Source organism: Galleria mellonella, unplaced genomic scaffold (assembly GCF_026898425.1).
Source record: "Galleria mellonella isolate WM207_F2 unplaced genomic scaffold, CSIRO_AGI_GalMel_v1 utg1053, whole genome shotgun sequence".
NCBI lineage: Eukaryota > Metazoa > Arthropoda > Insecta > Lepidoptera > Pyralidae > Galleria > Galleria mellonella.
Genome location: NW_026441968.1, coordinates 1642114 through 1659282, shown reverse-complemented (window position 1 = coordinate 1659282; position 17169 = coordinate 1642114). Strand labels below are relative to the sequence as shown.

General features: G+C 34.2%; 1 protein-coding gene across 1 annotated transcript; it reads left to right on the top strand.

Annotated features, from left to right (window-relative positions):
* Positions 1–269: 269 nt before the first annotated feature.
* On the top strand, positions 270–15659 carry LOC113515045 (ATP-dependent RNA helicase DDX24). Its single transcript, XM_031912039.2, has 14 exons — positions 270–525; positions 1586–2063; positions 3105–3863; positions 4509–4661; positions 5611–5764; positions 6385–6562; positions 7603–7732; positions 8997–9129; positions 10608–10697; positions 11752–11863; positions 12283–12400; positions 13867–14044; positions 14909–15074; positions 15547–15659. The coding sequence occupies exons 1-14, from the start codon at positions 376–378 to the stop codon at positions 15643–15645; spliced, it is 2898 nt and encodes a 965-aa protein (XP_031767899.2). The 5' UTR covers positions 270–375; the 3' UTR covers positions 15646–15659.
* Positions 15660–17169: the final 1510 nt, after the last annotated feature.

Sequence of the window (17169 nt, the reverse complement as noted above, 5' to 3'; positions counted from 1 at the left end):
AAAATATCTATGCAACCACTTGCAAGCATTAATGAAATGAACCCAATGAAATAAATTAATGCTCGTTTGATAAAATAGATCTAGAACACATTAATTATGTAGGCATATTAATGCCTCTTTCCAAAATTTTATATATTTAGATTGTTATTTATATTAGGTATTTATAATCAGTATCAGAAAGCATTTGGCTTATATAATGTATACCTAATCTTCAATGAATTTAGCATAGACTTCTTTATATAAACATTTTTTTTCGAAGTGACTTGTGACTACTGGCTGCTGTGTCACAAAAATGTCAAAACATATTTTTAGGTTATGTTTATTTTCACGCCGTGCTTTTATTATTTCAGTAAACTATTTTTTAATTCATAAAACATGAGTAAAAAGTTAAAAAATATGAAATGGGATCCTGTTTCGTTGGACGGTTTTCCTATTTCAATGACAGATAAGTTTCAAGGTTTCGTGGGCCTCGAAGAATGTACAAGTTATGGTTTTGATAGAGAGACAAACAATTGTACCAGAAAGGTAAAATCACATGTTTTGTCATTATTTTAATTTAAATATTAAATAGTCTCTACCCTTGTTTGCTTATCTTTGTAGCTAGGAAAATCCTGCATGTACAAGGAGTCGAACATTAGTTCCCTTAAGATTACAAATCTTTGATTTTAGTAATTTTGAGATATGAAATAAATACCTGACGTCTTAACGTCTTAAGGTTATTCGTGGAATAACCTTAAGACGTCAAAAACTATTAAACCACTAGTGAAAGTATGATTAAGTTAATAAAAGGTGTTTTTAAAATTATAACTTTTTGTTACTTATTATGACAATCAAAGTGGCCAAATGTAATTTCTTATTTTGAATAAAAACGTAATATATCTATAATAAAAAATTAAAGGTTTCAATATATTTATTTATTTATTTATTCTTGTATTGTTGTACACAAAAAATTACAAACATATAATATATATATTAAATAAAGGTGTACAACAGGCGAGCTTAACTCTAAGAGTTTTCTTCGAGCAAACCCTGAGTGAAAAGGAGCATTAATTACTGGCGGGCAGTATGCATACAATAATAGGAGGAAACAGTATAGCTGTTTCTATTAAGAAATAATAAATATGTTGTAATATATACAAAGTAACTCATATAATTGAAATCAAAATACATACATACCTGTATACAATAATACATATACATATATACATAAACATATATGATTTTGAACTGTTTAAGTATATGTAAAGTTTAATTTGATTTTAGTTTTAATTTGATGTATTTACTGTGTACATAATTTACATATTTATAACACATTGTAAATTATATACTTACTACCTATTGGCAAAGGCCTTTACAAATTAGTAGGGTAGGTAATTATTGATACTAGTAGAAAGCCTATGTTAATTTCTGTAGGCATGTATACAGTATTATGATTCCTGATTCCTACAGGATATGGTCAGCCTAATGTAGAAATCAATGATAAATTCTGTATTTATACTAACATACTTTGATAATAAATAAAATTTTTCTTATTATAATAATAATAAGAAAAATTAATAATAATATTGCTAAAATTAATTTACAGAAAAAAATACAGAAGAAAGCAAAAAAACGCAAAACATTAACACAGGCAGAAGAAGTACCTCAAGTTCCAACAAAAAAAGTTAAATTAAGCAATGGGTTTATTGTTGAAAGCTGTAATACAGTTACACCATCATTGAATAATACTGATAATGTAGCCAAACAAATTGGAGGGATAAATAGTAAAAAAAATAAAAAACACAAAAAGAAAAAGAAAGACATGTCTAATTGTAACGCACCTAAAAAGGATGACAATAAAGAAATATCTAATACAAATGCACAAAAAGAGGTTGAAAATAATAAAAAACTCAAAATGAAACTAGGGGAAGATATCACAAAAGTTGTGTCAGAGTTGACACCTGAGGATATGTTGACATGGGCAGAGTTTAAACTCCCCGAGCCAATATTGAAAGCGCTAATGGAGTTGAATTTTAAAAAGCCCACAAAAATACAACAGTTGACTTTGCCAGCTGCTATTCATGGTATGTTAAAGGGTCTTTTAATGGTAAAGTGGTTAACATTAAGCATATGCACATTGTCCTGTTGCTCCTTGTTCTTTACTTTACAAATGACAAAAGATGTGTGCTTAACTCAAGCCGCTTGATCATGTAAGACAACAAATATCTTAGTATAAAGACATCATTTTTACTCCTCCACTATTAAGAGCCTTCATAAATTTAGCTTACTGAAGTACTGTAACTTCGCAACTTAGTCTATTTAAAAAAAAAAATTCTAAGTAGCTATTTGAAAACACTCTCTCTCTGCTTTGCTAGCAAATCAAAACATTATTCATACAATATTCTTATTCAGCTATCACTCAAAATTTTTATTTTTTGGCAAATTGGTATCTAAAAATTCTAGAGTAAAATATGAGGTAGATATCGAAATTACACCATAGGGATGGTCCAGCAATTACATCCATATATGGTTGATTGCTTGCATTCATGTACAATTAAATTTGTCAACTCTTTACACATATTATAACAATATGAAATAGCCTTTTCCGAGATTTTTCTTTATCCTATACCATGAGGTCCTTCAAACATAGCATGAAAAAGTACTTAGTAAGTTGACATATGATTGAGCACAGAGAGTAAATCATACTCTTTTCAGTTGATCATGTCATAGACCATATTGTCTGTGTTTGTTCAGGATGATGTGATCACATGTTGTGTTATAATAAAAAAAGGTGCAAAGTTTTTAGTGTTAAGTTTTTATGCAATGCACTCTATGATTAACATTTTAGTTCACTAGCAATCGGAAACATTAAAAAGCGTTCAATTGCTTTTTTAAAATTTGACAGATGTTTACATCCAGTAAGCTAAATTTATGAAGGCTCGTAAATATATTTATTTATTTATTTTACACTTTATTTATTTAATATATTGATTTATTTGAGCTAATTGCATTCCCAGAAGCATCAGAGAAGGAATACTGTTAGTTAATGTCTCATCCACTATTTCAAAACTTCAAAGTGATGCAGAATCAAGCAATGGAGACTTAAATTTTTTGCATTGTTACAGGTCGCAGAGATATCTTGGGTGCTGCTGAAACTGGGAGTGGTAAAACTCTTGCATTTGGCCTTCCCATACTCACTGGTATTATGAAATTGAAGGAAAAAGCTGATGCTGGTTTAGACGTTTATGAAATACCATATAAAAAGACATCTGTGAAAAGAAAAAATGAGGAAAAGAAGCCATCTAAAAAAGATAAGAGGCAAAATAAAAATAAAGAAGTGAAAAAGAAGGAGAAAGAATCATCTGAGGATGGTTACGGAAGTGGTGATAGTGATGATGGCAATAATGAAGAAATCAGTGAAGAAACAAGTATTGATATGAAAAAAGGTACAAAAAATAAAAGTGGGCAAGTTACTAAAGTTAATTCCAATGATAAAAATCAAGATATAAAATTGAAAAAACAAAAGATCATTAAAAAGTATAGAAATAATGATGACGATTTTATAGAAGAGTTTGACGTGCCTATAAGAAAAAAACAAATGTCTGATGAAGACATAGACAGTGATGACAGTGATAATTACACACATCTCTCAGAGATGCTCGACTCCGATGATTTGGTGGACTCGAGTGATGATGAAACCACAGGTAATGATTCAGCAGTTACTGATAGAAGTGAAGTATCAGATGATATTGATACTGAGAGTGACGATGCTTTTAGTGAAGATAAAGGAAGTGATGATGAAGAAGTAGCCAGTGAAGACTCGCATGGTGAAGATTCAGGAGATGAAAGTGATATTCGTCAAAGTGAAGAGGAGAATGAAGAAGGTATAAATTTATTTTCTAATTTATTTTCATATATTGTTCAGTAAGTGTTCTAGTATTTTAATCACAATTATACATCAAATTGTATTAAAATAAAATATATAAATTATGACCATATTTTTTTTAACTTTAATTTCATGATTACAATGATTATATTATAAATGATTGGTTATGTCATAAAGACAATACGAACGTGATAATTCTTAGTAAATTATTATATACTTTATTAAATTGATTCTATAAAATATGTCTATATCTCGAAGGCTATTCAGTTATTGTAAATGTAGTAAAGTAAATGTTTGACTTGATTATATTTCATTACGATTTATGTCATCAACTTTAAGTTATGTGTTTTTGGTAAAAAATTGTTAACATTTTAAATATTTTAATGTAGTAATTACTGGTTTCATTTATGTGTAATTTGGATGCAGAAGCTCAATTAGTTTCGGAACCATCTGGGACCTTTAGTCCTTGGTCCTAGATGATTCTAAAACTAGTCGAGCTTTCTCGACCAAATAACAAGTAAATTAAACAGATGATTATTAACACAGTTACTAAATTAAAATATAATGTGTACTTACAAAACTTAACAATAAAGTTGTACTTTGATTTTAGAATTTATTTTGTAATCATTAAAAATTTTTGCAGGCATTGGATGCGTAAAGGTCATAGACAATGTGGAGTTACCAGGCCATATAGTCACTAAGACGGGAAAACCGTTGTATGCTCTGATCTTAACGCCTACAAGAGAGCTTGCTATACAGATTAGCAGGCATTTGATCGCGGTCGCTAAATATACAGGTAAAAATTACACGGTGTTAGAAATGATCTTTATTTCAACAGAATTAAGGTCTATTCATATTAAGCAACTGTTTAGTTCCTTGTGTGTCATCCAGGGCCATAGTTAGACCTAAGTTTAAGGTAGGGCAAAAGAACTTTTTGTTAAGACAGAAGCCATAATTAAGTGACTTTGCAAAAGCGATCCTGTCTAATTTTCTTAAGGCCTTTCATTTTAAGGTAGGACATTGGGCCTTTTAAAGTAGGGCATAGCCCCTCAATCCCCCCCCCTTAATTACGGCCATGGGGTTATTCTATGCAGATATTTTAAACTTAGAAGAAGACTGTTTTTCTGGTAACAGTTTTCTATTATTTCCGTTCTATTTTGTGTCTATATAAATATGTGTCTATATATTTTATAATAACCACTCCAAATTTTATTATATACTAGCTTTGTGTCCGTTACTTCGTACGCGTAAATTTCACAAATAGAAAAAACACATTATGCCATTTATATATGACAAAATAAAACATGCTGATTTTTAAGTTGAAAGTCATCAAAAACAATCAAATCATCAATATCAATAATCAACAAAAGCATCGAAAAGCGCATCCAATTTGGTGCAATAGTTTTTGTGTGATGTCGAAACAAAAAACAGACAATCAGATAAATTAAAAAAAAAAAAAAAAAAAAATTGCATCTATTGTTCTTATTAAGACCCCTTATATAATTTTTTTTAAATACCTCCCATGTGCAAACATACCCTACCATACTATTTTAGTTATTGAACTACTTTGTCTTTTACTTTTACGCTAAATTCTCAATCTGAAAGATAGTTGAATTTACTGTAATAGTATGTAAAACATAGACACGAATATGGAACTGATCATGTCTGTAGTCGACGGTGTCATTTTCCATCATATGGATGCTTGTTTATCATTCAAAATAGTATATATCTTTTTTTTTTGTTAGGTATAAAAATAGCAACAATTGTGGGTGGTTTGGCGCCGGTGAAGCAGGAGCGGGTGCTGGCGCGAGGTCCCGAGGTGGTGGTTGCCACGCCTGGCCGTCTCTGGGAGCTGCTGCAGCAAGGACAGCCCCACTTGCAACAGCTCGACTGCGTCAAGTGAGCAATATTGGTTTATATTTTTGACCAACTTCGAAAAAGGAGGTTCTCAATGCGATTTTTTTTACGATATTATCATCAGCTTTGGCGTATTTGAGATAATGTTCCAGGGGGGCCTGACTCCTTAGAAAAGACGCATATGTACTGTCAGACATGTTTTTGGGTATAAAAAGCTCCACTTAGTGGTGGCTTCACTATGGTGGTCACCAGATATTTCTGAGGTGGACGCGGTCCACTCCTTCTTATGTATACATAAGTATATCAGTTTTTTAATGGATGACAATGGAATGGTAACTCCGCCTGCGCTAATGGTATCCGCTGGCGAGGCACCAGTCAGGCAAGAAACGGCAGGTCGGTTAACTCATCGTGATAAACATACCTGGAATTTAGCACGATGATTATTAAGAGCGGATCGCGTAGACTTCGACCTGACAGGGTATATTGCTATCAATGGGGCTCTTAGTCTTCGTTACTAGCAATTAGAATGTGAATAAGGACCACGGTTTGACTCCGAAACTAGTCGACTTTTCTCGATCTAATAACACATAAGTTAAACTAGTAGTTATTACATTAATATTAGTATGTGCATATTTTTGGGACACTCTGTATTTATGTCATAGATTCCTAGCCATAGACGAAACGGATCGCATGATAGAGCGAGGACACTTCGAGGAGTTACAGCCGCTACTGGAGCGACTGAACTCCGATGAGGTCAGATGCAGCACTCGCCAGAACTTCGTGTTCTCCGCCACTCTCACCATGGTGCACGAGCTGCCCGCTCATATGAAGGGGAAGAAGGTAATAGAGATGTCATTGTAAGCAGAAACTGGTTGATAATAATAGGTAACTAATGGTAGCGGAATTAAACTAAATAATTCCAACTAACTGGTGATTATAATTAACGCATACCTGAAACTACTGTGTGTTTTTTATGTTTTTTTTTTCTACAACTTAGAATCGCAAACAAGCTGACGGTCCACCTGATGGAAAGTGATAACCGTCGCCTACAGACATGAGCAGTACCATGGACATAACAGAGTATACTGTTTTGCACATGACACTCCCCATGCGTTGCCATTCCTGAGGACTCAGGTGTTATTCCTCTGTACCTAGTAAATTCACGCCATATCTCACCCTTCAAACCGAAACACAGCCATGCAAACAAAACTGCTTCACGGTTGAAACACGAATGGGACAGAAGTACCCAAGCAATCGATTTTTGTACAAAGTCTCCCTTAGAAACTTAGAATGGCAGACAAGCTGATGGCTCACCTGATGGAAAGTAGTAAACGTTGCCTATAAACATGATCAGTACCATGGTCGCCCATAATACCCTTCGTGCGCTGTAAAACACAGCCATATAAAAACAAGTAAAATAAGGGATAAAATCAGCATCAACCAGGTGTTGAGGTATGTCAACTTCTGTGTTCCGAGAGGATATGTGTGGCGTCGCCGCCGACCGCAGCTGCTTGCCGTGCCGGGCGGTATAAGTGGCGGTCCACTACTATGCGTTTTTCAAGGCACTTTCTTTCACGCACAACCTTTCTTGGAATCAACATCCAGCAGCAGTATTTCCTAACCGACATCATAACCTTCAAGAAAACAGCATATTCCTTTTTAAAAGACTCGCAGTACTCCTGCAATGCTTCTGGTATTGCGGGTGGTCATAGACGGCGGTACTATCAGATAAGTGTTATAAAAAACTGCTTCATGGCGTAAACACGAATGGCTTTTCCTAATTATTAATGTTTCCGATTAATCCGAATCGCATGAATCCACTGGGCATTCTTCATGATTATGTGCTAAAAGACGCAATTGAAATTCCATTGTAATAATAGGTAACGAAGAGAGGAAAAATTATAAACAGAAAGATAGAGAAGATGACTCCCCAACAGAAGATCAAGAGGCTCGTCAACATGCTGGGCATGACCGACCCCAAAGTTGTGGATATAACGGTGCAGAATCTAGGTACGAACTTACATGCAATGTGATATTAAATTCATTAGTTTCCTCTTAAATTTAAATTAAGTCTGGCACATATCTACAATAATTCATTACAGTAGAATTTCGATTATCCGTATATTCGATTATCCGGACTTATTATTCACAGCTCTAATTACCGATTTAGAAATAGTATTATAGTATTAATTGGGTAATTATGTATTTATGTAATCCATTATCTTTATAGCTCATAATTTTTTTTATATCGTATTGTCTAAATAACATATATATAACATTTTATATAACAAAAAATATTAAAATTTAATTATTATTCGATTTGACTTCGAAATCGATTATCCGGATTTTCGATTATACGGAATAAACCTGCTTATATTTGATTCGAATAATCGAGATTCTACTATATAATAATAGTAGCTAGTCATTATCTTTTATATTTTATTTATTTATATATTATATATATTTATCTACTTGTAACAATATTAAGTTGTGGAACGATCGGCTCTAGGCTAGCTCGCTACACCCACTGCGTCACCGATTTTTGAAATTACCAATTTTCGATTAGAGGTTATGGATAAATGGATTTCTTATCTAAATAAATTTAATGAAAACGACGCTGCAAATTCTAGTTATGCAACAGACGCTGTTGCATTAGCGCGCGGTACCACATTTTTGTTCGGTATGATGCATAGACGCTCGAGGGGTTACGATGGATCGATGGGGTTAAGACCTATTTGTCGATTTCATAATATTTTTTTGGTATAATTTTTAAGCAGTTGTGTTTGCATGGCTGCGTTTCGGTTTGAAGGGTGGGATATGGCGTGAATTTACTGGGTACAGAGGAATAAAATTGAGTCCTCAGGAATGGCAACGCATGAGGGGTATCATTACGTAACAGTATACTCTGTTATGTCCATGGTACTACTCATGTCTACAGGCGACGGTTACCACTTTCCATCAGGTGGGCCGTCAGCTTGTTTGCCATTCTAAGTTGTATAAAAAAAAACTATTATCTTGTATTTTTTTTTTGTAGCTAAAAATCGGGTACACAATTTATTAAACAGTGATTACTACACTAGGCTCGCAGGCCTATATCGTAGTAGTCAGTGAGTGGCTAATTAAGTTAGTCCATATTCATTGCCATTTACAGTCCGGTTCTTGTACAATTTTATCATTTAGGTACTCGATAATTAAAATACATTTGAAATGAAATAATAAATTATACATTCTATTATTGTGTATAACAATAATGTAAATAAATATATTTTAACAGGTACATCAGAAACGTTAACGGAGAGTCGGATAGCGTGTTCGCTGGAACAGAAAGACGCATACCTCTACTACATATTGAAAAATCATCCAGGCCGTACAATAGTGTTTTGCAACTCTATAGGATGTGTGAGGAGGTGAGTTGCAATTAGATTTTTTTATATATTAATTTAATTGCATCGTGTGGTCCCCATTTATAATGGGATACCCTTTCTTTTATTTATTTATTTATTTATAGTATTATCAACATAAGATACAGCGTAACATTTCAATACAACACACTGGTAGATTAGATCTAACTGTTCTTACATTTATAGGCGACCACAGCGTGCCTTGTGTTTGATAAACATTAAAATAGAATTAAATTATTAAATGTCATTATACGAGTAAAGATATTAACAATATGAATAATAACATAATATAAATAATGGAAATTGTATTTAAATTATTATAAATTATAAATAAATATTTTATCTTGGGTATCGTAAGAAGAGATTAAGGGAATTTAATTAAATTCAAGCATAGAGGTTTGCATGTAAAACCCATAAATCTAAGTTGTTTATGTATCTAAAGTTTGTATATTAGGTAGCAAGTTTATATATTAGTTAATAAGTTTTGTAAGCAGTCTTGTGCCCTTTCAAGACTTCACGACACAGGGAATTCTAGTGTGAAGTTTTGGGAACAAATTTAAAATTGAAACATGTATTTTTGGATTTAATAAATATTATTATTTTTTTTATTTAATTTGTTATATCTCTCATTTAGAGGTAGTTTTAGACACGGGCCAAAGCCAAGTGTTTTTGGGAATGTCAGTTCAATGATAGGAACTTACGGACCAGGCGATTACAAGAGAAAACTTTTTCATTTTTTTACAATGTGCCATATAAAGCAAACTTGTGTGTTAGCTAGTAAAACTTTACAACTTTATCATGTATTAATATGTAATTTTCCTTTAAAATATGCTAATATTTTTAAAGAAAGGTTTTATTTTGTGTGTGTTTGCAACGGATAAGCTTAAACGATTTTAAATAATCTTTAACCTATAAAAAGTTAAATTATTAGCGAATAACATTGACTGTGTATTATTTTCGAAAATTCTATCTAACCGTTTGAATAACTAAGTACCGTGAGTCAAAAATCTGCTACCGATGGTGTCGAATGAAACAACACAACACAGTAGGAATGATATGATTTTTCTATTAATTCTCTCTAAGGCAGGTCATCAAAATACAGGAAAACCTTAACAGCGACTTTCACATTGTCAACAACGCCATCTAGTATCTGTTTTCCAACTAAATTTTCGATATAAAAATACATTTCTTAAACACCGTTTGTAACCGGGTTATATCTCTAGTAACAATATGAATGTAAAAGTGTGTTTGTTTGTTACTTCATGGGGCCTCAATTAGTCATTAATGAAATTTGGTATACTATTTACGATGGTGTAGGACTTAGGCTACTTTTTATTTCGGTCAGTGAACATATCCCGCTCACGTGAACAAAGTCGCGGGTAAAAGCTAGTAGTTTTTTTTTATATTTATGACTCCTATATACCAGTGGAGAAAAGGAAAACTTAAAAAATATCCTACACCGGTAACGATATTGTTATTTGCAGGTTGGCACAACTGTTCTCTTTACTCAAGTGTCCGCTACTGCCACTGCATGCCAGCATGCCGCAAAGACAGCGTCTAAAAAACCTCGAAAGGCAAGTATAAGTTAATAATCGAGTTAATTCTGAGATATACATGATTCTGTTCATGTCTTTAGACTATAATTACTGAATGAGGATAGTTATAAAAAAAATGAGGGTAGTTATAAAAAAAAAACAATGACTTTAACCATGTTAGGCTAAGAACTTTTCAAATGACCCTCGTATTTATATCATGACACTTGGTCACGGGACTCACTCGCAAGATGTGCGCGCAGGTCGTGCAGGCGCTTTGTGATTGTTGGAAGCGCGCGCGTACCGCGCACGGGCAGCGACCAGAGAGAGTGTTTTGTTGACTTGGACGATTCAAAATTTATTTGTTTTATTGTAAAATATTTATTGTATATTGATTATTACATTACTGCAGCGGCCAGCAACTGAGGCATTGATGGACGAACGTGCAAATGTGGGCCGAGGCATAGCCGAGGCACATACGTGAGTCATCAATGCCTAGTTGTGGCCAAGGCTTGTATAGTACTTTTCTCAAACAATGCGCGGAAATCAAAAACACAATTTTACTTTTTAAATTCAATGACGAATAACGAATAATAATAATTTTTCACGCGCCATAATGTGCCTTTGTTTTATTTTTCAATAAACAGCTTTATATTTGCAAGCCAATTCGAAATTTAAATAAACCCTTTTATTAGTTAACTCCTTGGTAGCCATGTTTCGAAGTAAAAGGTTATTCCATTTTTAAATTACAGGACAGATATGAGTTTACGTAGTAATTTATCTGGCCGCAAAACATGACAGATATGGATTTTCATACAACTTTTGCCGGCCGCTGCCCGCATGTATCTGGCAAGTACGGCAATTTTGATTTATCTCGAAGAAGATTGTCAAAATAATGATCACTTTTCCAAGCATGTTTGAGAAACATATAAGTTGAAGCCTACAATTAATCCTACATAGCGATTACTATGAAATTAGTATATGTGCTATATTGGATGGAGAAGCGTGCATACCTTACTGTTTTTTCCAGCTAATCGACATAACCTTGTTACGTGAAATCGCAGATAAAAGCTAGAAAAATATTTTCTTTTAACAGATTTAGAGATGACCCACATGGTGTATTGGTGGCGACCGACGTGGCGGCGCGAGGCTTGGACATACCTAACGTGGACCACGTCATACATTTCCAAGTGCCCAAAACTGCTGAGGTAAAATCATTCATAAAATTACTTTAAAATTGTTTGTCTTGTCTTTATCAGTTTGTTGAACAAACTGATTGTTTATTTTTTTCTCAACCAATCCTTTTTTTTTATACAACTTAGAATGGCAAACAAGCTGACGGCCCACCTGATGGAAACTGGTAACCATCGCCTATAGACATGAGCAGTACCATAGACATAACAGAGTATACTGTTTCGCCCATGATACCCCCCATGCGTTGCCATTCCTGAGGATTTAGGTGTTATTCCTCTGTACCTTGTAAATTCACGGCATATCACGCCCTTCAAACCGAAACACAACTGCTTCACGGTAGAAACACGAATGGTACAGAGGTACCCAAGCAAATGACTTTTGTACAAAATCTCCCTCTGGTATCGTCGATTAGATTATATATTTTTTATTTTAGAACTACGTGCATCGCAGCGGACGCACCGCTCGCGCCAACAAGGAAGGTCTCACAATACTCATGATGGAGCCGTCAGAAGCGTATCTTTACGCCAAATTGTGCAAGACACTTAACAAAAGTAAGTATTGCATTTTAATTGTACAAATTTTATGTACTAAAGAAAGCGGTGATAGCCCAGCGGTGTTTGTACCGTACTCTCGTGCATGAGGGTCTTGGTTCGAGTCACGGCTGGGGCCTGTACCAATGAGTTATTTTCTAACTTATGTACGGATTTATCAATTTTTCTAAATTATCACTCGCTTTAAACGGTGATGGAAAACATCGTGAGGAAACCTGCATATGCTAGAGAAGAAATTTAAAGGCGTATGTACCTACAAGCACCCATATAACGGGAAAGCATTCTCCTTCAGGTTAAGAGGTCAGACGGCAGTCGCTCTTGTAAAAAGCTGATCTTGTCAAGTCACATATGGTGTCGCTTGCAAGCGTACCCTGGGCTCCAATTAGGATGCAACCGGGACACATACACTTGGATGATTATTTTATGTACTAAAGAATCTTATTAATATAATAAAACTATCTGACCCCGCAAACGTTGTTTTGCCATATACATTATTTCCAGAAAACACTATAAGTGTGTAAGGATGTAATTATGTAAATTTGTATCCTTATTTAAGGAATAAATTAGATTTGCACGCCTACAATTTTAAGGCAATTAAACAGATGCCAAAAAGTTTTGTCACATGGCCCTTATAATGTCAAATGTCTGTTTAAAGCAAATAAATATTTCATTTCGTTTCATTTCATTTCATTTCATTTCATTTCATTATGATTGAAAGAGGAATGAAGCGTTGTAGGCAATTAAAGTAGGTATACTTCATTTATGTTAATAAATTATTCAAAATAACAAATACATATTAAATTACAATTATTGATAGGTATATACATCGATAATAGTTTTTTTTTTTATATTTCTACTAATAATTATGGCAATTAAAAAATAAACAACAAAGATTAATCTCTCAGCGCAATGGAGTGTACAATATTTTTGGTCTGAATTTGTTGTTCTGATCTTTGTGTTTATTATATTAATAAGATTCTTTAGTACATAAAATTGTAACTTAACATTGTCTCTACTTTGGGGATATTTAAGATAAAATAATGTAAGGGGATTTTAATAGGACCCATAGATGCGAAAATAACAATTTTTGGAAACAGACAAATAAAAGAAAATAAAAAGTAAAAAAATATTGCACAAAATTGGATATATGTCCCCCCCCCCCCTATGCGTTGCCATTTCTGAGAATTTACATACGTAAGTATTCTTCTGTACTCTGTAAACTTACTGCCATATTTCAGCTTTCAAACACAAGTGCTTCACGGTTGAAACACGAATGGGACAGAGATGCTCAAGCAAACAACCTTTGTAGAAAGTCTCCCTCTGGTAACTTAAAATCTGGTATATGTTTTATCTTGATACATCTTCTAGAAAGTGGGTGGCTTTTTAGGTTTTTCTACTTCTAAAAGCGTGGGAAGTAAAATTAAATTTAATGGAATAAAAATAATTGTTTTTCTATTCTATTCTAGCATCTGAACTGCCGACGTTCCCGGTGCCCGCTCACGCGCTGTCCACCCTCAAGGAGCTGGTGGCGGTGGCTCGCGAACTTGACGCCCTGATGCTGAAGAAGCGCCGCGTTGTGCAGGCGCTGGGCTGGCGGGACAAACTCGCAAAAGAAATGGACATGATTATAGATGACGACGAACTGTATCCTTTTAAGAACTTTTTTCTCAACGGATGAAAATGGTATGGGAAATCCCTACCCTCCATCCCCTGCTCCATTGGTAAAAGTTATAAGTTAGCGGGGTACCGGTGAGGAATGATAGTGAATTCAAGTCCTTTTTCTTTATATGGATGATAATCGAATGGTAACCCCAGCTGTGCTATCGATATACGCCAGCGGGGCTCCAATGAGGAATGATAGATCAGGATGAAAAGGCAGGTAAGTTAAACCATCGTGATGGTTTCATCTTGAATGGTGTAATAACCACTATGGTTTCTAGGGGGCACAGCGTGATGCTGAAAGGGATTGTTAGTAATGGAGACTGAGAATCCTATTGCTAACAATATAGCCAACCAGGTCGACCTCCTCGCGGTTCCCCCTGGAAACTATCATGGTTAATTCCTGATGAATTCATCATGATGGGCTAACTGGCCTGTTTTCATTCTCATCTATCACTCTTCACTAGTGCTCCGCCAGCGTATCCCGTTAGCGCAGGCGAGGTTACCATACCATTTTCACCCAAAAAAAAAAAGACTAGTGACTTCAAGTCAGTTGATCCATCATGACAACTTCACCAGATATTAATCACGATTATTTCCAGAGGTGATGGTAAACTGGACAGGGTATAATGATTTTAATAAATGTAATAAAAATTGATGATTATTACCATTATTTTTCCCCGAACTCCTAATTGTAATCCAAAAATGGCGTCAATTTGTTAAGGTCATGGGACATTCAAAATGGCGGATGATTAATAACCTACAATTAAAAAATATTTATAACAATAAAAAAAGTATATATTTTAATAACAATCAAAAAGCTTCTAGAAAACCTTAACTCACTCACAGTCCTGTCAAGGACGTGGTTCCGTCTACAGAAAAAGCCTTAAAGTCCAAGAAGAGGCAACTGGAATCTCTCCTCTCTCGGCCCCTGTTCCCCCGAGGGTTCTCGTTCAAGTATCCCACGTTGAACGACCCTGCTATGTTTGTTAAGAGCGAGGATAATGCTTTACAGGTAAGATCAGTAATAATATCACACTCTCATACACATACTCATACACACTCCTATACATACTCTCATACACATACTCATACACACTCTCATACACATACTCATACACACTCTCATACACATACTCATACACACTCCTATACATACTCTCATACACACTCTCATACACATACTCATACACACTCTCATACACATACTCATACACATACTCATACACACTCTTATACACACTCTCGTACAAACATTCATACACATTCTCATATACACTCTCATACACTCTCTCACACACACTCCCATACACACTCACATACACACTCCCATACAGACTCCCATAATATACGTATTGCTTGGTTTGGGAACTAGATGTCACTCAACTGATAAATATATTTTAACATACTTTTTAATCCATATACATCTATATACGAAATTCTTAAACGTCACTTTACTATGATTATGTATTTTATAATGATTTCAGGTCATGAAGAAAGCCATTCAATCTGGAGAATTGAAAAAGGAGAAAAGGAAAAGCAAAAATGCTCCATTATTAAAACTACAGAAAGCGTTAAAGAAATAAATATATACGTGTAATTATTCGTTTTTAATTACCCATTTTTTTTTATTCGAAAAATAGACAAAGGAACTTTATAGCTATATCATATAATTTTTTTGCCGTAGATAGAGAATACCATAGAAATGGTATGAGTGTAATTATGAAACAGCAATAGAAAAGCGTAATCTAAGAACAAGCGATTACATAGAAGGAATGATAAAATAAAAACTGTAAGTCATATGGTTGTCTTCATTCTTCTTATGCAAATGTAATTAGTAAAAAGAGGACGAAAGATACATCACCAGTTGCTATTTTTCTCAATTCATAACGGGCTAGTGTATAGAAAATATTTATGTAAAATTTATGTCCATTTACATTACTAGATTATATATTCGACACAGTTTATGTAGAAAGTATGCAAGCATTTTATATCTGAATTTGGTAGGGTTATACGGCCAATAAAATGAAGTGACATATCATAATGAATTTGACTTCTACGGACTAGTCAAAAGGCGGATTCGTTTTTATATGTCTATCCCTCTTTAACGCATTGCCAATGTCATAAATACAACGAGCAACACACTATGTGAATTATGCATTCCATAATTTCTACTCCGAAATCTTTGGGCGTAATGACGCAGCAAATAACCAATTAAAAATTTGCTTCATTCACGACATAGTTAAACAATTTGAACGGGTTATAAAAACATATTTTTTTGACGCATACAAGCCATCCAAAAAAAAGCGCACGCACAGCAAGACAAAACAAGAATACTCCCCATCTCGCTCATACTTCCGTATTTTGCTTATAATGATGTCTCGTTCTATTACTGTCATTGTGTGTCATATCTATCAGGATCGTAGTAATTATCCTAAATCTGTTTTTATGTTTTTTTTTTCATTTAAGAGTTTCTTCTTGTCGGTGCAATTAATTCATGCATCTTCTTCCAGCCAGCTCTATCCCAGGCCATATCCTTGACCTCCCTATACGACATGACACCTAGTGTTTCTTTTATCTGTCTCATGTAGTTATTCCTCGGTCTTCCTCTTCCTCTTTTGCCCTCTATTCTTCCTTCTACTATACTCTTTAAGAAATCGTCATGTCGTATAAGATGGCCCAGCATTTTGCCTCTTCTACTCTTTATTATTTCAATCAACGCTCTCCTCTCGTTTACTTTTTTCAGGACTTCCTCGTTCGTTAGTTTTTCCGTCCAGCTTATCCTTTCCATTCTCCTCCATGTCCACATTTCGAATGCCTCAAGCATCTTTCTTTCCTTCTGCGTCATTGTCCATGTTTCACACCCATATAATGCTATGCTCCAAATATAAGTTTTTATAAATTTCTTAAGGATTATTTTGGATATTTTTGATGTAAATATATGTTTTTTCTTGTCATAGGCCTGTTTTGCGACTGTTATTCTAGTTTTAATATCCAATGTGCACCTAGCGTCTTCTGTGATTATACTTCCCAAGTACTTAAAGTTCCTAACATTTTGGATAGGTATATTATTTATCTTAATTTGACTTTGGGTTTGCAGTTCAATTGGC